Genomic DNA, 21,686 nt, shown 5'->3' with positions numbered 1-21,686 from the left:
TTCTTTTTAGCCAGAGAAAACGGTCTTCCATAATCCTTCCTCCTAGAGGAGCGCTAATGAACCCAGATGTTGCTCAATTATTCAACGACTGCTGTCAAATTGGCGGAAACAGAATTAAATAATTCTGCATGTTGCCAATTAGAAGCAATGGCTCAGATCCTGGGCAGGGGTGCTCTTCTTTAGAAAGGGACAGGAAGACATTTCATCTGAAGGATGAGATTACTTGGGAAGAAAGATCATGGGGTCACACTCCAGCAGTGGCCGGGCCAGATCCGTAGGGGATGGGGCCAAGTCGGTGCCCCTCCCCAACCTGTTCAGCTCAGCTGAGAAGCGGGATATTTTCATCCCTGGGCAGGGCAGCGAGATTTAAAGCAGGATGAAAGCCTATCTCTCACTCAGATGATCCGTACCAATATGGTGAATAGTAGTGGTTGATGCTAAGTGGTGTTGCTGCAGTGAAGATTCCACATGGCTGCTGTCCATTAAGCAAACGGCATCAAAATAAAAGCTATGCACATGCTCATTGCTTCCCTTTGTCTCACGCTGGGTTTAAAGCTCCTTGCCCCACACAGCAGGCAGAAAGCCACACCACCATCAGATCAGCTGAGAAGCAGTCAGCTGTTTTCTTCCAGTTCATGCTTACTGGGTTGGGAAGGTTTAAACCTGTCTGCCCAGTGGGCTGTGCGGGCGATGACGTTGGGCCCTCCCTGCCCCTCAGTTAATCCAACCTGCCCTTCACTGCACACTTCCTGTAGTTTCTGCACAGCAGCACAGTGATGGGAAATGGCTGCACCAGCCTAATTTCCCATACACATTATTATTATTATTTATTCTGTCAAAAAAAAATTTAGAAGTGCAGTTTGCTAGCACAGAGGCAGAAATGATAGCATCTATTCCTTGAAGCCAAGGAATGAGTCTCCTGAGCTGGGGTTCATGAGTTCACTTCATTTTTAACATTAAAAACGACTTGGAGAAATGGATCCTGCTTTTACTGTCTTTTGTTCTCTCGCTGCTGTCTCAATTTTGGTTTTTTTTACTGTGTTGTAAAATGTGTCCTTCGCTGGTTTGCCATCTTCTGTCTGTCTGGATCTGTTTTAGAAGCCTCTCTGCTCAGGCACACAAGTAGGGATCTGTTGGATTTAAGAATTACCTCCAGGATGAAACCAAGGTAGGTCCACAAACCCACTTAGTGGAATGCAACTCATAAATCATATACTAGATCGTGATGTGAGAACTTTACTGCTTTCCTAGTCCTAGGCATCAACAATACAGTGATACCTCTGGTTAAGACCTTAATTCGTTCTGGAGGTCTGTTCTTAACCTGAAACTGTTCTTAACCTGAGGTACCACTTTAGCTAATGGGGCCTCCCGCCGCTGCCACTGCGCGATTTCTGTTCTCATCCTGAAGTAAAGTTCTTAACCTGAGGTACTATTTCTGGGTTAGCGGAGTCTGTAACCTGAAGCGTCTGTAACCCGAGGTACCACTGTACATGATTGCTGAGCTGTGTTTAGCTCGCTAGTCCGCAAAATGTGTTGGCCAGGACTGAGGGTCGGGTAGGATGTATGTTCTGGATGCACTCATCCTGCTTGTTTGTCTCGTTCCTCCATACCGTCTCATCCATCCATCCCCCTTGTTTCAGAATGTACAAACCACTTCCCAACGAATGTTTCCACAGCAGTATTCTATAAAGATAGAAAAAAAACCAAAAATGCTAATAGAAATAAATATATATGCAGCCGATATAAAAACAAATCTTTAAAACACCACATTATACAAACACAGTGGTGTTATATACTTAAGGGGGGGACCCCCCTAAACCCTAGAAATTAATAAATGCTAGGATTTGGGGATATGGATTTAAGTACAAGTCAGTGGTGGAGCGCATGTTTCCGGTGCCTGGTGCAAACGCGCAGAGTGCATCCCCAAGGGGGGGGGGAGGGCACAGAGGGAGCCCGTTGCCCCTCACCACAGTCCAGCCAAGGAGAGGGGCAGCAGCTCTCTGCTGCTGACTCTTCTCCACTGCGCTCCTGGATCAGAGCTTCACACGCTGGAACCTGCCCAATGGGAGCCTGTTGTGGGAGCACCTGGTGGCACCACCTCCCCCAAATCTGCCCGGGGTGACAGCCCCCACTCCCCGCTATGCCACTGGTATACAAGCTGCAGAGCTCTGTCAGAAAGGGAATTCCTGAGCTGGCTTATGGAAACCAGCCTGGCTGGCTTAGTGAAGAGCAAACCTGTTAACATGGCAAAAGGTGCTGGACAGGCCATTGAGGAGGAATCCTTTGGCCTGGGGAGTCAGATGTTACCAAGGTGATGGGGTGTATGTTTGAGGGGACAGGAAAAGGGAGTTTTCGAGCAAGGGTGCTGGGAAGGAGAAGCAGGAGGAAGAGCTGAGATCCATTTGGGGGGAAGCTGGTGGCAAGTCCCTCTTGAAATGACTATGCTCTAAGATCCATGCAGACTGAATAAACAGGTGAATAAACCATATTTCTTAAAACATGACAGTCTCCTCTGTGTATTCCATTCTCCAAAGGGAGAAGGACCCTGTGTGGGTGCCTGCGGCCTCATGGTTCTTGCTACGGCTCAGCAGAGAGAGGGGCAGGCACCTGACTTTTGTAACATGACACATTATCAAATGGCAAAGTCACACTTCAGGGAAGGCTTTGATGCTTTGGCTGGCTCTTTTGAGCATCACCATATACCTGGAAATATAAAGAAGATGAGGATAATAATATGAGGAAAGGGCTGGTCAGATACTGGACCTTATCTGGGGAAAATCCAGCAAGTAAAAAACAGCAACATTGGGACACGGGTGGCGCTGTGGGTTAAATCCCAGAGCCTAGGACTTGCCAGTCAGAAGGTTGGTGGTTTGAATCCCCGCGATGGGGTGAGCTCCCGCTGCTCGGTCCCTGCTCCTGCCAACCTAGCAGTTCGAAAGCATGTCGAAGTGCAAGTAGATAAATAGGTACCGCTCCAGCGGGAAGGTAAACGGCGTTTCTGTGTGCTGCTCTGGTTCGCCAGAAGCGGCTTAGTCATGCTGCCCACATGACCCGGAAGCTGTACACCGGCTCCCTCGGCCAGTAAAGCGAGATGAGCGCCGCAACCCCAGAGTCGGTCACGACTAGACCTAATGGTCAGGGGTCCCTTTACCTTATGACTGTATAAAGAAAATGAGGATAATAATATGAGAAAAGGGCTGGTCAGATACTGGACCTTATCTAGGGAAAATCCAGCAAGTAAAAAACAGCAACAATCCCCAAAACTAATGGCCCATGTGCAGATTAAAATCCTGCCTAGAAGCACCCAGCACAGATAGATCTGAATCTTCCTGAACTCTCACATGCAAAGGCAAACACCTTTAAAGTCTTTGGTGAGGCTGTTCATTCCCTGCTGCTAAATCGTGTACTAAAAGTTATGTGTTCGTCTTGGCAGCAAAAACATGCAGTGGATGGGGCTGGGCAGAGAGATGTTAAGTGATTCTTGGAGAAATGTCCTGATTTATGTTTGTTGTTCCTGTCCCATTCGTCTTGCAGGAATCTGCCGTCAGCACTAAAAGAGCTGTTCCAGCAGCCAGACTCATTAACTGTGTAAAAGGTGTCATGAGAAGGTGCGAGGGAGGGTAGAAAATAGAGGAGAAAACCCAAAGAATGAGAAAGCTTTCTGAAAGGCAGCAGGCAGATTTATTTTATTTATACCCTACCTTTCTCTCCAGATACGTATATGGAAAGTAGCTAACAGGAACTAACAGCAGGACAAACATGCATGAGTAGTAATCAACATATGAGGAAGAGATTAATAGCAATTCAAGGGAAACATCTAGGTTACAGATGTCATTTTTGTATGTGTTGCAATTTTTGTATGTGTATGCGTGTTTCTGTGTGTAAACATTTATACTATCCTTTTCTGACTTTTTAAAAATGTAAACAACTTTTGTTTGCTTGGAAATAATCCCCACTGAGTAACTGGATTGCAGTCATTTATATACCATTTACCCAGAAGTCATACAGTGGTACCTCTGGTTACATACTTACCGTATTTTTCGCTCTATAAGACGCACCAGACTACAAGACGCACCTAGTTTTTGGAGGAGGAAAACAAGAAAAAAAGTATTCTGAATCGCAGAAGCCAGAAGCGCAAGAGGGATCGCTGTGCAGCGAAAGCAGCGATCCCTCTTGCTGTTCTGGCTTCTGGGATAGCTGCACAGCCTGCATTCGCTCCATAAGACGCACACACATTTCCCCTTACTTTTTAGGAGGGAAAAAGTGAGTCTTATAGAGCAAAAAATATGGTAATTCGTTCCACAGGTCCATTCTTAACCTGAAACTGTTCTTAACCTGAAGCACCACTTTAGCTAATGGGGCTCCTGCTGCCGCCACACCGCCAGAGCACAATTTCTGTTCTCATCCTGAAGCAAAGTTCTTAACCTGAAGCACTATTTCTAGGTTAGCGGAGTCTGTAACCTGAAGCGTCTGTAACCTGAGGTACCACTGTATTGAACTTAATGGGGCTTGCCTCTGAGTATACAGTGGTACCTCCGATTGCAGATGGGATCCGTTCTGGAGCTCTGGTTGGATCCCAAGGCTTCCGCAACCAGAGGGACCGCTTCTGCACATGCGTGTGTGGCGGTAGAGTGCTTCTGTGCATGTGCGCGGGACGAAACCTGGAAAAATACTTCCAGGTTTGCCACGTACGTATCCTGAAGGATATGTAACCGGAGGTGAATGCAAGTAGAGGTACCACTGTATATTTCATGGACTCATAGAATTGGAGAGTTGGAAGGGACCACAAATATCATCTAATCCAACCTCCTGCAATGCAGGAATCTTTTGCCCAACGTGGGAATGTGCTGTTAGTTTTTATTGTATTTTATTGTTTTAAAATCCATCTTCAAAGCTGAATGTAGAAAGGTAGGATGGAAATACTCGTATTTGTAATGCATAAATACAGTGGTACCTCGGGTTAAGAACTTAATTCATTCTGATGGTCTGTTCTTAACCTGAAACTGTTCTTAACCCGAGGTACCACTTTAGCTAATGGAGCCTCCCGCTGCCACCGCCGCCGCCACGATTTCTGTTCTCATCCTGAAGCAAAGTTCTTCACCAGAGGTACTATTTCTGGGCTAGCGGAGTCTGTAACCTGAAGCGTCTGTAACCCGAGGTACCACTGTTCCTGGTGGGAAACGGGATCAGTTTCGATCTGACCTGAACAACTTCTGATTATGCACCATGTCAAATGCAGCCCACTGGCCATGTCAAGTAAGTAACTCACCTCCTGGAAGTCACAAACCTCCTGGTCTTGCTACCTGCAACCACGTGGACTTTCTTGACCTCGAGATGAATCGATGGGGAAATCTACTGAATATTTGCCTACATGTTCAGACTGCTCTTAAAGGCATTGCCCATAATCATAGTCCACAGTGGTTGATGTTCATTTATTAGCTTGGCAGCAATTACACAAATTCACATTAAAGCTTTATAAATAATCTTTAAACTTCTGCAGATTCCATAGGTTTTCCCTGCCTGTTCTGGATCTATATACACAGCAGGAAGAGATGCAGTAAAACATTTTCAGCCTTCCAAAACGTAACTGTTGTCTTGAGTTTTCTGTTGCCCGGTGCCTGGGCTGTTCTTTAAATATAGTTGGAGAGACAGGAGCTCAGATGCCAGCTTTGTGTTTTTTTGGTGGCCTTTTATAAAAATGACATCCTCTAGTTAAAAACAACAACCTAATTTCACTTTTTCTCTTCTTTTAGCCATTACTGGATTTTTCTTTCTTTCTTTCCACCCCACTTATCTAAGATTACATGGCCTGGCATTCCTGAGATACACAAAGCTCAGATTTACTTCTTACATTGTTCTACTGGTCACACAGAGGCTATTCACAAAGGAATAAAAAGTAGGGCAACAGAATGTCTGTCCTGTGAAATATATAGATGCACTAAACCAGGGGTCAGCAAACGTTTTAAGCAGGGGGCCTTCAGACCTTGTGGGGGGCTGGACTATATATATATATTTTTTGGGGGGAGGAATAAACTAATTCCTATGCCCCGCAAATAACCCAGAGATGCATTTTAAATGAAAGCACACATTCTGCTCACGTAAAAACACGCTGATTCCCGGACCGCCTGTGGGCCGGATTTAGAAGGCGATTGGGCCGGATCCGGGCTCCGGACCTTAGTTTGCCTACCCATGCACTAAACCTCAGTGGACTGCCCATTTAAGGGATAGTGAAGACTGGAACTGGAAGCAGATTTTAACGGTGATATCAGGAAGGCTTGCTTAGAGATGGAAAGAAGAAAAGATTCCCTACCAGAGAGGAAAAGCAAACTAAACTGATGGGACTATGCCAAAATGGCAAATCTGACTGGAAAGCTCACGAACCAAGAGGACAAAAAAGAATGGGATTTTAAAATTTTTTATTTAAGAGACCACTGTAAGCAGATGTAAACATTAGCAGAATTTTATTCTCACTTGTAATGTAACAAATACTATAGATAATATGGATGGATGCAAAATATAGATCAGGCATCCTCAGACTCGACCCTCAGATGTTTTGGGACTACAATTCCCATCATCCCTGACCACTGGTCCTGTTAGCTAGGGATGATGGGAGTTGTAGTCCCAAAACATCTGGAGGGCCAAGTTTAGGGATGCCTGATATAGATTATGGAACAATATGCAGTTGTAAATGATGACAACAGGACCCATGGAAGGGTTGGGGCGAAGTCGTGAGATTCAGAGCAGCAATCTCTATGTATGGATATGCATTTGTATTGTTAGAAACTTATATTTGTAAAATCAAATAATAATTTTTTTAAAAAAGGAATGTTTTGTGTTATTATAATGTTATTATTATTATTATTATTTATTAATTGTACTTACCCACCTTTCTTCCAAGGGGCCCATGGTGGCATACGGTACATCAGAGCTTTCCAAACCTTTCATTGTTGGCGACACACTTTTTAGATGTGCATCATTTCACAACACAGTCATTCAGTTTTACTACCAAACCGGAGGTTAAACTAACCCCTTCCCAGCCCCGGAAGGAATGCAGGCAACATTCACACAACACACCTAAACACTGCAGCCAACACACTAACATGTCACTACACACAGTTTGGAAAGCTGTGCTATCCTTTTCGCTGAGCCTCTCATCAACCTTTGTGACGTAGGTATGCCATAGAGACCCATGGGGAGGTCAGATGAAAAAAGAGGGTTGTGTTCTACATCTGAAATAGGTTGCGTGGAAGAAGGAATTCTATGCATCTTTTCTACATAAGTAAAGCTGCAGGCGCTCTTGTCATCCTGTCACTCAGAGCGCATCATTGTTGAGTGGGGATTTGAACATGAGCCAATATAGTCCAACACTCCCTCTCCTTTCTGCCTCTTGTTGTATGAAGAAACCATTAATGAGGATACTCACAGGAAGCTGATGAATGGCTGATGTTAAAGGTAAAGGTAAAGGGACCCCTGACCATTAGGTCCAGTCGTGACCAACTCTGGGGTTGCAGTGCTCATCTTGCTTTATTGGCCAAGGGAGCTGGCGTTTGTCCGCAGACAGCTTCCAGGTCATGTGGCAAGCATGACTAAGCTGCTTCTGGCGAACCAGAGCCGCACACAGAAATGCTGTTTACCTTCCCGCCGGAGTGGTACCTATTTATGTACTTGCACTTTGACGTGCTTTCGAACTGCTAGGTTGGCAGGAGCTGGGACCGAGCAACGGGAGCTCACCCCATCGCAGGGATTCGAACCACTGACCTTCTGATCAGCAAGTTCTAGGCTCTGTGGTTTAACCCACAGCGCCACCCGCGTCCCTTATGGCTGATGTTAGAGGCAGGGAAAGGAAGACCTCCCAGGTAGAGACAGCAGTATTCAGGATATGTCCGAGAAATTCCAGGCATATGGCAACCCTAGTCTTAGAATAGAAAAATGGAAGTCTCTCTGTTGACCTTTCTAAAAGAAGATTCTACCTCACATATCCTGGTGACACTTCAGCTTTTAGTGTTCTTGTGCTCAAAACTGAAATGACAAAATACCTGCAGAAAGGATCGCAAACTTTACTAATTTAATTCTCTATTTCCTGTATAATTAACTGAACAAAAGTGGTCCACGAAGCAAAGTAGAAATGTATCGGATACCATAAATCTGATTTATAAGGGTAACTGAAGGCTCTAAGTGTAATTGCAGGAGCCTTTCAAAAGATCAATATACTACAATATAGTAAATGATGTGTAAGCACTTTTGGAGGATCCTAGAAGAGAACAAATACCAGATGATTTCCTATTTATTTTTACTCATCCCTTTAGTCAGAACAAAAGAATTCTTAGGGAAGCTCTCAAGCCTTTTTTTATGATGAACTAAACATGTACTGATAATCATTTGTTGTCCTACACACCAAAAAAATAAATATGTGGAAATTTAAGGTTTGGGAGATGGACATGTTAACTTCACTGAAAATTCAGTTTGTTCTTTGTTCTAAAGAATAAGTAATCCCACTCCAAGGAACCAGGACAGTTAACAATACAGAACAATCATTAATTAGAGAAATTGTAACTAATTTCAAGCACAGGAAATGAAGTTTTCACAGTGCTCTTTCAACAGTGTTAATTGGTTATTGTTTTTATTGTTCTGTTGTATATCTGACTGTTTTAATTTACACTGTAAACTGCTCTCAGCTAAACATTATGAAGTGGCGTTTAAATTTCTTAAGTAAATAAAACTTGGCGTACTTCTGGACTGTCTTTTTTGGGGGTGAGATTCAATCACATATTGGCAAATTTAGATTGCTGCTTTCAGGCACACATTATTAAATACTGCGTCTTGATGAGTTTTCTCCCAAACAAGCTTTGATCTGAATTGGAAAAAATAATGACCTAGTTGCATTTTAAGCCAGCGTTGTGTACGCAGCCCATGTGTGGAAAGAAATGTGGCCTTGGAAGGCAATCCTGCATTATACTGACCATAGCTGTCAACTTTTCCCTTTTCTTGCAAGGAATCCTATTCGGAATAAGGGAATTTCCCTTTAAAAAGGGGAAACGTTGACAGCTATGATACTGACGGACCTGGAAATAACATTCAGTGAGATAAACAAATTGTGTTTTCAAATAAATGGGCTTAGGATGTAAGGGCATGGATACTTAAAAGATGGATTTTCACAACAAATGGAAGAACTTGACATTTTCACGATTATTCTAGACCAAAGGGAAATCAAAAATGTAAATGATGCGCGGCTTGGTTTTCTATGTTTGTGTCCTAAACTCACCAAGTGTTATGCAAAGGAGATTAGTCGTGGTCCTTGCTGCACTTTGCCAAATTGGGGTGCCAAGCTTTCGGTTAGCTTTTCAAGCGCAGCATGCGAAGTTTGACACGCAACTTCCTCTAACCACAATAAAAACCGATAATCTCATTATCCATGTACTGGTTTCTCTAATGGGTCCATAAATTATGTATTCCAAAGAATCAAGGAAATTCTGAGCTCAGGAGAAAGGCAAAGATAACTTGCTTTTGAGATTAGGTTCATCTAGGAAACGCACAGCCTGCCGCTTCAAGCTTCATTAGCTCCCTTATTTGTCTGCTCCTCCTTCGAAACAGCTGCACTCACAGAGGCTTCTGCTGCTAGGCCCTGTCTGTGCATGGATATTGCCAGCACACTTGTCTTTTCTCTAATCTCTGCTTGCTCTGTGTCTCTGTCTCCGCTTTCTGCCACTTTCCTCTGCTACTGTATTTTTCGCTCTATAGGACGCACTTTTTCCCCTCCAAAAATTAAGGGGGAATGTGTGTGCGTCCTATGGAGCGAATGCAGGCTCCTTGGTTTCAGCGATAGCAACGCAAAGCCTGCGAAGCACAGAGGGAGCGCTCCCTCCATGCTCCGGAGGCTTCACGTTGCTATCGCTGAAGCCTGGAGAGCGAGAGGGGTCGGTGTGCACTGACCCCTCTCACTCTCCAGGTTTCAGGGATAGCTGCCTGAAGGGTTCCTTTTGCTGAAGCTGGGAGAGCAAGACTCTCCTGGCTTCAGCAGAGAGGGAGAGCTGCGCAGCGCCCCTTCAGCCAAGTGGGAGGAGAAATGGGGCGCTGAGCAGAGAAGGGTAGAATTTTTTTCTTGTTCTCTCCCCTCTAAAACAAGGTTGGGTGCGTCCTATAGAGCGAAAAATACGGTATTTACTCAGGGTCAAAATAGGTGTGGCATGAAACAGGTGAATGCATGGTACATGTCTTGTCTTGCACTTGTAGTGTCGGGTTTAACCCTCTGCGCCACCCACCATGTTCGGTCAACCTCCCCTCCTTTCTCCCTCCCCAGAAGCAACTTGCACTTTGACATGCTTCACCGCTCATGGATGCGCACAAGCACCAAATTGCACCACACACCTGCGCAGATACAGCGCTTCAGATTGCGCTTTTTTCTGTTGCGAATGGGCCTCCAGAATGGATCCCATTCACAACCAGAGGTACCACTGTAATTTCTTGGAGCTGTCCTGGTCCTGAAATCTGCCCTGGAGTAGGTTAAAAATCCCATAGATTGAAGAACATCCAGGAATATCCTGGTCAGTGCTTCTGTGGAACCTTCTGCTGCCTCAGGGAGGCCCAGCAAGGCCCTCTGCCATCACAGATATATATCATGATATATCAAGATATATTTTTTTAAAAAAAAATAAATATTTTATTAAGCTTTAACAATAAAAGAAATTTCAAGAAAAATACAAAGACAAGAGAAATACAAAGTCACAAAATACAATACAAACATTAAACACAGCGAGAGAAGAAAAAAGAAAAAAGAACAAAAAATCCCTCTTTCTTAATTTTCATCTTCAATTAACTTATTTTCCCGACTTCCTCACGTCTCCCGTTCTTGTATCCCTTTTTAGAAATTTATTCAGCAAATTCATATTCTAACAATTTGTCTATTATTATTTCAATCTTACATTTTACTTTGTTGCTAAAGCCCCTGAAATCGTTTCAATGTCTTTAACATTCATAAATTTTACAGTATTTCTGCAAATAAATTTTAAATTTTCTCCAATCTTCTTCCACTGATTCTTCCCCCTGGTCTCGGATTCTGCCAGTCAATTCCGCCATCTCCATATAGTCTATTAATTGCATCTGCCATTCTTCCAAGGTGGGTATGTCTTGTGTCTCATGATATATCAAGATATTTAGTCGTAATATATCGTGAGGTTGAAAACGGGCCATTGCCCAGCCCCAATTTCCACTATTGATTATATTGTACTACTGCACTGATAGCTTTATGTGTTAACTAGCTTATTCCTGAAAACTGCAGGGTGTGTGTCTGTGTGCGCGCGCATTTCCTTTAGAAGTTTTAGCTTTCCTTGCTTGCTGACAACAGTTATGTGTTTTGGAGGTTGGACAGATGGTTGTTCACAGAAGGTGGTACAGTTCTACTGAATGAGTCTTGGGCAGATGGAGGTATAGGAAAAGCAGACAAGGGAAAGGAGATCTAAATTGGGGTGGGGATTGAGATACTGCAAATTAATTAATAAAGCTGTAAGCGTGAGGAGCACCTGTCTCCCAATAAACACCTGCCTGGAAGTGCCACTAGGTACAGTGGTACCTCGGGTTAAGAACTTAATTCGTTCCAGAGGTCCGTTCTTAATCTGAAACTGTTCTTAACCTGAAGCACCACTTTAGCTAATGGGGCCTCCTGCTGCTGCTGCGACGCCAGAGCACAATTTCTGTTCTCATCCTGAAGCAAATAGTACCCGAGGTACTATTTCTGGGTTAGCGGAGTCTGTAACCTGAAGCATCTGTAACCTGAGGTACCACTGTATTGTGGGCAGGGAGCTCTGGTTTAGAAGAAGAAGAAGAAGAGTTTGGATCTGATATCCTGCTTTATCACTACCCAAAGGTGTCTCAAAGCAGCTAACATTCTCCTTTTCCCTTCCTCCCCCACAACAAACACTCTGTGAGGTGAGTGGGGCTGAGAGACTTCAGAGAAGTGTGACTGGCCCAAGGTCACCCAGCAGCTGCATGTGGAGGAGCGGGGAATCGAACCCGGTTCACCAGATTATGAGTCCCCCGCTCTTAACCACTACAACACACTGGCTTACTGTATTTTACACATTTACTACTCTCTTCCCAGGTGCTCTGCTTGGCAGTTTGCTGGCTTTTGATATTTGCACTTTAGGATGGGCCAAAGAGAGAGAGGGATTCTGTTAGTCTCACACACCGTACAGTAGTCTCCTTGCCTGAGCATGGGACTTACTGTTTCAGGGCAGTTCAACATCCATGCTGTTCAACTAAGCTACATTTTACTGCCTGTGCAACTTTTCTGACTAATGTATGGAAAAGCACATGAACCTGACATTTGGAGTGTTTGTAAGTAAACCCATCTTTTAACTTATCAAATCTGTGGGGGAGAAAGGAAACTTTGGAAGGAGCTTGGAAGGGCATATTCTAAAGGTCTAACAGCCTATATTTCCATGCTTTGCTTTGATGCATATTTTGTGGGTTTTAAATTTCTGCTGGAGTTCTCTCACCAAAGACTTCTTGCCCAAAACTTGGATCTTGGCATCCAGGAATTATGCTTTCTATACTTCCCATCACCTCCTGGCAAATAGAAGGGGAAGAAATGGAGGCAGTGAGAGATTTTACTTTCTTGGGCTCCATGAACACTGCAGGTGGTGACAGCAGCCACGAAATTAAAAGACGCCTGCTTCTTGGGAGAAAAGCAATGACAAACCTATACAGCATCTTAAAAAGCAGAGACATCACCTTGCCAACAAAGGTCCATATAGTTAAAGCTATGGTTTTCCCAGTAGTGATGTATGGAAGTGAAAGCTGGACCATAAAGAAGGCTGGTCGCCGAAGAATTGATGCTTTTGAATTCTGGTGCTGGAGGAGACTCTTGAGAGTCCCATGGACTGCAAGAAGAACAAACCTATCCATTCTGAAGGAAATCAGCCCTGAGTGCTCACTGGAAGGACAGATCGTGAAGCTGAGGCTCCAATACTTTGGCCACCTCATGAGAAGAGAAGACTCCCTGGAAAAGACCCTGATGTTGGGAAAGATGGAGGGCACAAGGAGAAGGGGACAACAGAGGACGAGATGGTGGGACAGTGTTCTCGAAGCTACCAGCATGAGTCTGACCAAACTGCGGGAGGCAGTGGAAGACAGGAGTGCCTGGCGTGCTCTGGTCCATGGGGTCACGAAGAGTCGGACACGACTAAATGACTAAACAACAACATACTTCGTTTTGCACCAGCACCATGTCGACAAAGAAATTTTATCACATGGGAAATCTCAGAAAGGTGAAGGTAAAAAAATGCTGCAATGAAGAGTTTCGATTACTCTGGAATAATTTGTGGTGGGCATGGCGTTGCTGTTTCAAATGTGACTGCCTTTCTATGTGTGGTTGCTGCTGTTGTTCCCTTTAAAGCAGCTGTGGTCGTGAAGAATTTGGATCAGGGCAAGGGTGCCCTACCTGCCTCAGCCCTACTCAGCCTTCAGTGCCAAGATTTTATCCCTCCATAACAACAATAAAATAGGACTTTAGCTAAACTTATACACACACTCATCCTGATGGAAGCATTGAGTTAGGCTATCTGCTTGCAAACTCGCCTTATAGTCTGGTGAATGAGACACCAGCATGCAGGTTTATAATGAAATTAATACTTCACCCGGCCAATCTGACATCCTTTAAAATATCCCATCAGTAGTTATTAATAGCTGTCACTGATCCTGTGTGACATTTCTGATTACAGCCTTCCTCCCCTGGAATCTCAAAGGCCTTTACATATATCCTAGCAAAATGCCTAGCAGGTGCGTTTTTTACAGAGGGAAGGCTTGCATATTGCAAGGATCCTACAAAGTACATCGCAGTTCTGCGCAACCTACATAGAAGGACACATTGCCTTCCTTTTGGGGATCTCTCTCAGCAGGTATCCAGCCCATCAAGTATCAGGGAAGCAGGAAGTTCCCCTCCCAAATGCATTGCTTAAAGTTTCATTGGGATAAGGGTGGCGCTGTGGGTTAAACCACAGAGCCTAGGACTTGCCGATCAGAAGGTCAGCGGTTCGAATCCCCACGACGGGGTGAGCTCCCGTTGCTCGGTCCCTGCTCCTGCCAACCTAGCAGTTTGAAAGCACGTCAAAGTGCAAGTAGATAAATAGGTACCGCTCCGGCGGGAAGGTAAACGGCGTTTCCGTGCGCTGCTCTGGTTTCGTCAGAAGCAGTTTAGTCATGCTGGCCACATGACCCAGAAAAACTGTCTGTGGACAAACGTCGGCTCCCTCGGCCAGCAAAGCAAGATGAGCGCCGCAACCCCAGAGTCATTTGCGACTGGACTTAACTGTCAGGGGTCCTTTACCTTTAAAGGTAAAGGGACCCCTGACCATTAGGTCCAGTCATGGCCGACTCTGGGGTTGCGGCGCTCATCTCGCTTTATTCAGCTTCCGGCTCATGTGGCCCGCATGACTAAGCTGCTTCTGGTGAACCAGAGCAGCGCACGGAAACGCCGTTTACCTTCCCGCCAGAGTGGTACCTATTTATCTACTTGCACTTTGACGTGCTTTCGAACTGCTAGGTGGACAGGAGCAGGGACCGAGCAATGGGAGCTCACGCCATTGCGGGGATTCAAACCGCCAACCTTCTGGTCAGCAAGTCCTAGGCTCTGTGGTTTAACCCACAGCACCAACCGTGTCCCTTTACCTTTAGTTTAACCGCAGCATGTGGTGAAAGGGCTGCATGGTGGGCAAAAGGCCACACTCTCTAGACACTTTCTAGCTCTGTGTTTTAAAGCACCACATCCAGCTGCTTCCCTTAGAACGGTGATGTGTTCTTTACAGACCTATAAACTTTAACTAACTGTGTATTTGGCCATTTAGCTCATGTTTCCTGTAGAATCAAGGTTTATTCATGTGTGAAGTTTGTGCATCCATGCATATTGATGGAACTATTACAAAACACATACTTGGTCTTCTGAAAACGTATAAAAACTCACTCGTGTATACATTTCTACGTACTGTGTATTATCCATGCACAAAACACATGGTTTGTCATTATTAAGGCATGAGTGGAAATCACAAGCAGATCGCAGAAGTATGCAATGTTCACATCCCAGAGTCGAAAACATCTAAATAGGGTTGTTGTTTTTGCTTTTGCATATTCATGACAAAATCTAAACTTAAGAATAGAGTTGCTTGTGTGGAAACTGAAACCTCCATTTTTGAGTGTGCACACCAGTGGCGTAGCGTGGGGGGTGCCAGGGGTGCCGGCCGCACTGGGCGCAACATCTGGGGGGGCGCGAGTCCAGAGGGAAGGGACAAGTTCCTTCCTCCGCCGGGCTCCCCGCAGCCACCGCCAGCCTTGCGCCCTAGCGCGCGCGCGCCCCCTGCCGCCGCTGCGGCTGCACTCCACTCACTGCTTGCAGGAGGAGCAGCCGCTGCAGCAGCGCCGACGCCGCCACCGACGCCTGGCCGGGCATGGGCAGCCTCTGCACCCCGACGCCACCGCCATCCCCTCGGCCCAGCCACAGGCGGCGGCTGCTTCTACCAACTGGGAGGGAGGAGAACTCTGAGGGGCCTCGCCGCGCCCTGCGCTCCCCAAAACCCTTCAAGAGGAAGCCGGCGGGCGGGCGAGGGTCTCACGGCAGAAGGGGGCACCGCTGGCTCCGGCTCTCAGTGCAAGTCTCAGCCGCGGGGGGGGGGGGGGCGAGGACGGAGCACGGCTGGAAGCCCCCGGACCCGGCCGGGAGGAGGAGAGGCGCTCGCCAAGCCCGGATCTGGAGCTCCACCTACAGCCCAAGGAGAGGAGGGGGCAGGGAGGCGCCCGAGGGGAGGGGGCTTCAGCTGCCTCGGCCCGCGGGGGCTCCGCAAATTTAATAAATTCCTGCTGAGCCTTTGGGGGGGGGGTCCTTGGCTCCTTCGCTCGCCCCCAGCCCCAGTGGCGTAGCGTGGGGGTGCAGGGGGGCCAGGCGCAACATCTGGGGAGGGCGCTCGCACTCAAGTGCTAAAATCCACGGGTTAGGGGGCGCAAATTACTTGCCTTGCCCCGGGCGCTGACAACCCACGCTATGCCACTGGTGCACACATAAAAGCCTCCTGGAAATTACAGGTCACATACTACCTACAGACCATCAATAGTAAAAAGCTCCTTTTAAAACTGATCACAAGCAGCTAAATTATATGTTGCGTATATAATTAAATGTTGTGTAACATAACTGAAAACCTTCCTACGTTCCATCAATTGCAGAGTATGGGGTATGGTTCTTAGGGTGTGGGGGAAAGTAACTAAGCAGACATGAATATCAAAATGCCCTCAAAAGTGTAACAATATTTTTAGCCCCATTTCTAGCACACCCAGACCAAAATCAGTATAGTCATACCTTGGTTTTAAAACAGCTTAGTTCTCGAACGTTTTGGCTCCCGAATGCCGCAAACCCGGAAGTGACTGTTCCGGTTTGCAAACTATTTTTGGAAGCCGTACGCCCGACGGGGCTTCCGTGGCTTCTGATTGGCTGCAGGAGCTTCTTGCAGCCAATCAGAAGCTGCTCTTTGGTTTCCAAATGTTTTGGAAGTCGAATGGACTTCTGGAACAGATTCCATTTGACTTCCAAGGTACGACTGTATTCAGTAGGGAGGTCAGAGCTATGTGGTATATAAAAACACTTGCATGCTACAAGGTTGCTGTTAGCAAGATTGTGTATCCATGGCTGAATTAATTGACAGGTATGTTTTATTTTCTACTGAGATGAAGGCCAAGGTTTCAATGGCACCCATGTGGGATTTTTGGAGAGGAGATGGTATGGGATGAAAAGGTCAAACCACTCTTCCTTCATGCTGAAATCCTGATATTCATCCTCACAAATGCTATTTCTATTAAAATGCAAGAAGCCCAAGGGAATCTCAAATGGTAAATGTATCCTTTAGTCTGGTTCACTGAGCAGTTGAATTTCACTTACGGGAGTTAGAACCCACAAGTAAGCGTAGAATTAAAGGACAGGCTGGCAAAATATTTAAAATATACTGATATTGTTCAGTTCCATATTCAGGCAGAAACTACCACCCACAAACCAGATCTATTAGGTTAATTAGCATGGACTATAATGAGGCACTATTATCCTAAACAGAAAAAGCAAGGCTAAGCAAGATTTTTTTAAAAAATAAAACCGTAGATAAATTTGAGGGGCAGTGCAAAAAAAGAGAAAACACAATATTTTTTTTTACAACTGATATATTAATTATACTTTGCATTGAGCTAGGTGACAAATAAAATGATGGGAGAGAGGAAGGCTATCCACTATAATATACTATATTATGTCCAGTAAAAAACTGAATGACTATTTTCAGTTCACAAATGTCTTGCAAGTTCTTCAAGAAGTGCAACATATTAAAATGGTAGCATCTCCTTCAGGACACTCCCAAATCCCTGTGTTAAAATAGCATATTTTGTTCACATAAGGTGAGGCAATTTATTTATTTAGTGGTGTCTATGCCCAGGACCAGAAGGGACGCAGGTGGCGCTGTGGGTTAAACCACAGAGCCTAGGACTTGTTGATTAGAAGGTTGGTGGTTCGAATCCCCACAACAGGGTGAGCTCCCATTGCTCGGTCCCTGCTCCTACCTACGTAGCAGTTCGAAAGCACGTCAAAGTGCAAGTAGATAAATAGGTACTGCTCCAGTGGGAAGGTAAACTGTGTTTCCGTGCCCTGCTCTGGTTCGCCAGAGGCGGCTTAGTCATGCTGGCCACATGACCCGGAAGCTGTACGCCGGCTCCCTCGGCCAGTAAAGCAAGATGAATGCCACAACCCCAGAGTCAGCCACGACTGGACCTAATGGTCAGGGGTCCCTTTACCTTTACCTTATGCCCAGGACCAATTCTTCTCCACCAAGAACCAGAACTGTTGCTGTGGAGACGACAAGATCTCACCGCTATGATATATTGCAGATCCAAAACACCAAGAGAAAACCCTGTTATTTTCAATTCTCAAGTTTTCTTCTCCACCACCGCAAGATTCACTTCTTGATGTGCTTTACTGTGTTAGGCTGCAAGCATTGGGCCAATAAGAAGATACAGCTGCATCACTCTGCCTGTCCTGCTGCCCTCACCAAGCCTCTGAGAAACTCGCTGCTATCATCTGCCACCAGGGCCGGTCCAAGACATTTTGGCACCTGAGGCAACAACCCCCAAAATTGTGCCCCCCTCCCTGCCAGGGAGAAAGGGATGAGTAAATCTCTACATTAGGAACAAGTGGACAAGAAAGACTGATGTTGGGATCTGCTGCTCCTAGGGGTCCTGCCGCCTGAAGTGGTCACCTCACCGGGTCCCTTGGGTGGGCCGGCCCTGTGGCCACCTTGAAAACCTACTCCGTTGCTGCATCCTGAAACAGAATATAGTGGTACCTCGGGTTAAGAACTTAATTCATTCTAGAGGTCTGTTCTTAACCTGAAACTGTTCTTAACCTGAAGCACCACTTTAGCTAATGGGGCCTCCCGCTGCCGCTGTGCCACCGCTGCACGATTTCTGTTCTCATCCTGAAGCAAAGTTCTTAACCTGAGGTACTATTTCTGGGTTGGCGGAGTCTGTAATCTGAAGTGTATGTAACCTGAGGTACCTCTGTACAAGATGCAGCTGAGCAGCATTCCAGTACAGTGGTACCTCAGGTTACATACGCTTCAGGTTACATACGCTTCAGGTTACAGACTCCGCTAACCCAGAAATATTACCTCGGATTAAGTACTTTGCTTCAGGATGAGAACAGAAATCAGGCTCCGGCGGCAGCAGGAGGCCCCAATTAGCTAAAGTGGTGCTTCAGGTTAAGAACAGTTTCAGGTTAAGAACGGACCTCTGGAACGAATTAAGTACTTAACCCGAGGTACCACTGTATTTCTATTAAACATTCTATTTCCTCATTTGCGCCCTTATCCTGACAAGTTCTCCGTTCTCTCCACGACAGCTACAGGCAACATCCAATATTAGCACTGCAAAAAAAAAAAAAAGCAAAAGCAAAACTTCCCTGGCGGTTTGTTGAAGATCGACTCCACCACGTCGTTAAAAGCAGGGCTAATTTCACCATGCAACCTGCAACCAGCGCTGGCTGCTGCTCCCCCCCCCCCCATTGTTTTAAATCGCTAGACTAGAGAGGATGGAGGCGGTCAGGCGTCCAAGACGGCCGATCTTTTCCATCCCAAGGGGGAAATCACTAGACACTTGGAGAGAGTTGCGGGGGTACCCCTAGGGTCATCTAGTCCAACCCGCTGCCATGCAAGGATCTGTCTCTCGAACCCACGACCCTGCGATGGAGAGTCTCGCTCTCTCCCGACGGAAACGAAAGTTTCTAGGCGTTTCCTTTCCTTGGGAGATGGGAAGCACACGCGTAAACTTCTCCTTGCCTGCAGCAGCAGCTGCCAGCGACCCTCAACACCCCCCCCCCGTATTGTATTGTATTTATTTATTTTTACCTTGGTGAGCTGGGCGATCTTCTTGCACATTTTCACCTGCAGGTCCGGGTCGCTTTCCTCCGACGCGCTGCGCGCAGGACGCGCTCCCGGAGCCCCGTTGCAAGTCCGGGGCTGGGGGATTTGGCTGGCGCCGGAAGCCATCGGGGAAAAATCTCTCCGCGTGCTGCGATCGCCTTGTCGTGCCACACACACACACACACACAGCCTTTCCTCGCTAGCTAGAAAACAGAAGGAACACGGGGATCCCTCAATTTCCAATTGCGCCTCGCATGCCGGCTAAGCTTCCCTGCTGCGCCCGATCCACAACCCAAGGAAGCCGCGCGCAAGGAGAAGGCGAGAACCCCACGCGCGCGCGCGCCCGTTGATCGTGGCCCTCCCCTCTCGGCGAAGGGATCGGCCTCCGCCCCCGAGAGATGAGACCACGCGGGCGGGATGCTGCGCATTCCCTGGCGGAGACGCCGAGCCGCTTGCACGCCCCCGGAGAAGAAGGAGCGAAAAAAGGATGCAGCCGCGCCGGATTAAACCTGGAGAGAGTGAGTGAGTTTGTCTGGCGCAGCGTCCCGCTTCGACGGTGACTGGCTGGAGACGTCCAAGGCGAGCCAGGATCGTGCCCACCCCGCCTGGGTTCCCAGCAGCACCTCTCCTTCAACGCCTCCGCTCGCCGAGGTTGCCTACGGCTCGCTGATGGATCTCGGCTCGCTGATGGATCCCTGGATCTCGGCCTTTTCTGCCTCCTCGGAAGCTGCTGGGCAACTTCTGGCAGCAAATGATCCCATCGCATAATAGCGCAGGGGAGAGACACTTTCAGCAGCAGACAAGGCAAAATGCAGCCAAATGAGACTTTGGGTTTGGGGCTTGGCTACCAGTTGGTGGATGGGACGCGGGTGGCACCGTGGGTTAAACCACAGAGCCTAGGACTGGCCGATCAGAAGGTCGGAGGTTCGAATCCCCGCGATGGGTGAGCTCCCGTTGCTCGGTGCCTGCTCCTGCCAACCTAGCAGTTCGAAAGCACATAAAAGTGCAAGTAGATAAATAGGTACCGCTCCAGCGGGAAGGTAAACGGCGTTTCCATGCGTTGCTCTGGTTCGCCAGAAGCGGCTTAGTCATGCTGGCCACGTGACCCGGAAGCTGTACACCGGCTCCCTCGGCCAGTAAAGCGAGATGAATGCCACTACCCCAGAGTCGGTCACGACTGGACCTAATGATCAGGGGTCCCTTTACCTTTACCAATTGGTGGTATTCAGGACAATATAAAGGAGCAGGTGGTGCTGTGATCTAAACCACTGAGCCTCTTGGGCCTGCCGATCAGAAGGTCAGTGGTTTGAATCCCCGCGATGGAGTGAGCTCCCATTGCTCAGTCCCTGCTCCTGCCAACCTAGCAGTTCGAAAGCACGTCAAAGTGCAAGTAGATAAATAGGTACCGCTGCAGCGGGAAGGTAAATGGCATTTCTGTGAACTCTGGCTTCCGTCATGGTGTTCCGTTGTGCCAGAACCGGTCTAGTCATGCTGGCCACATGACCTGGAAAGCTGTCTGTGGGCAACTGCTGGCTCCCTCAGCCTGCAGCAAGATGGAACACCACATCCCATAGTCGCCTTTGAATGGGCCTAGGGGTCCTTTACCACCACCTCCGCAACACCTTGCAGGGTGCCGTTACAGCCTCGCAGGCTGCCACCGCTCTTGCTGCCCCTCCTGTTGCTGCCAGGAGGACTCGCAGGCCACCACCGCCAGGCCTTGCAAGTTGTTGCCACTACTGCCAACACATACTGCAGTTATGGCAAGCTGTTTCTGCATCCTAGCAGGCTTCTGCCTGGCAGTCCCAGATTATTTGTATTCACTATGACTTATCGCTGTCCTTTGGATTGTCCTGAACACCACCATTTGGTAATGGTAAGGGTAAAGGGACCCCTGACCATTAGGTTCAGTCATGGCCGACTCTGAGGTTGTGGCGCTCATCTCGCTTTATTGGCCGAGGGAGCCGGCATACAGCTTCCGGGTCATGTGGCCAGCATGACTAAGCCACTTCTGGCAAACCAGAACAGCAGACGGAAACGCCGTTTACCTTCCCGCCAGAACGGTACCTATTTATCTACTTGCACTTTGACGTGCTTTCGAACTGCTAGGTTGGCAGGAGCAGGGACCGAGCAACGGGAGTTCACCCCGTCGTGGGGATTCGAACCGCCAACCTTCTGATTGGCAAGTCCTAGGCTCGGTGGTTTAACCCACAGCACCATCCACGACCCTTACCATTTGGTAGCCAAGCCCAAAACCAAAGT

General features: G+C 47.2%; 1 protein-coding gene across 1 annotated transcript in view; it reads right to left on the bottom strand.

Annotated features, from left to right (window-relative positions):
* The window catches only part of FAM184B (family with sequence similarity 184 member B), a 69,317-nt gene extending 49,238 nt beyond the window's left edge, over nucleotides 1-20,079 (bottom strand). The window contains exon 1 of the mRNA XM_082238489.1: nucleotides 19,413-20,079. Coding sequence (XP_082094615.1) covers nucleotides 19,413-19,553 — 141 coding nt within the window. The 5' untranslated portion in view covers nucleotides 19,554-20,079. The remainder of the gene's footprint in view (nucleotides 1-19,412) is intronic.
* Nucleotides 20,080-21,686: the final 1,607 nt, after the last annotated feature.

Source organism: Podarcis vaucheri, assembly GCF_965113315.1.
Source record: "Podarcis vaucheri genome assembly, chromosome: 9".
NCBI lineage: Eukaryota > Metazoa > Chordata > Lepidosauria > Squamata > Lacertidae > Podarcis > Podarcis vaucheri.
Note: the sequence above shows the minus strand (reverse complement) of the source record. Positions and strands in the feature narration are given on the sequence as shown.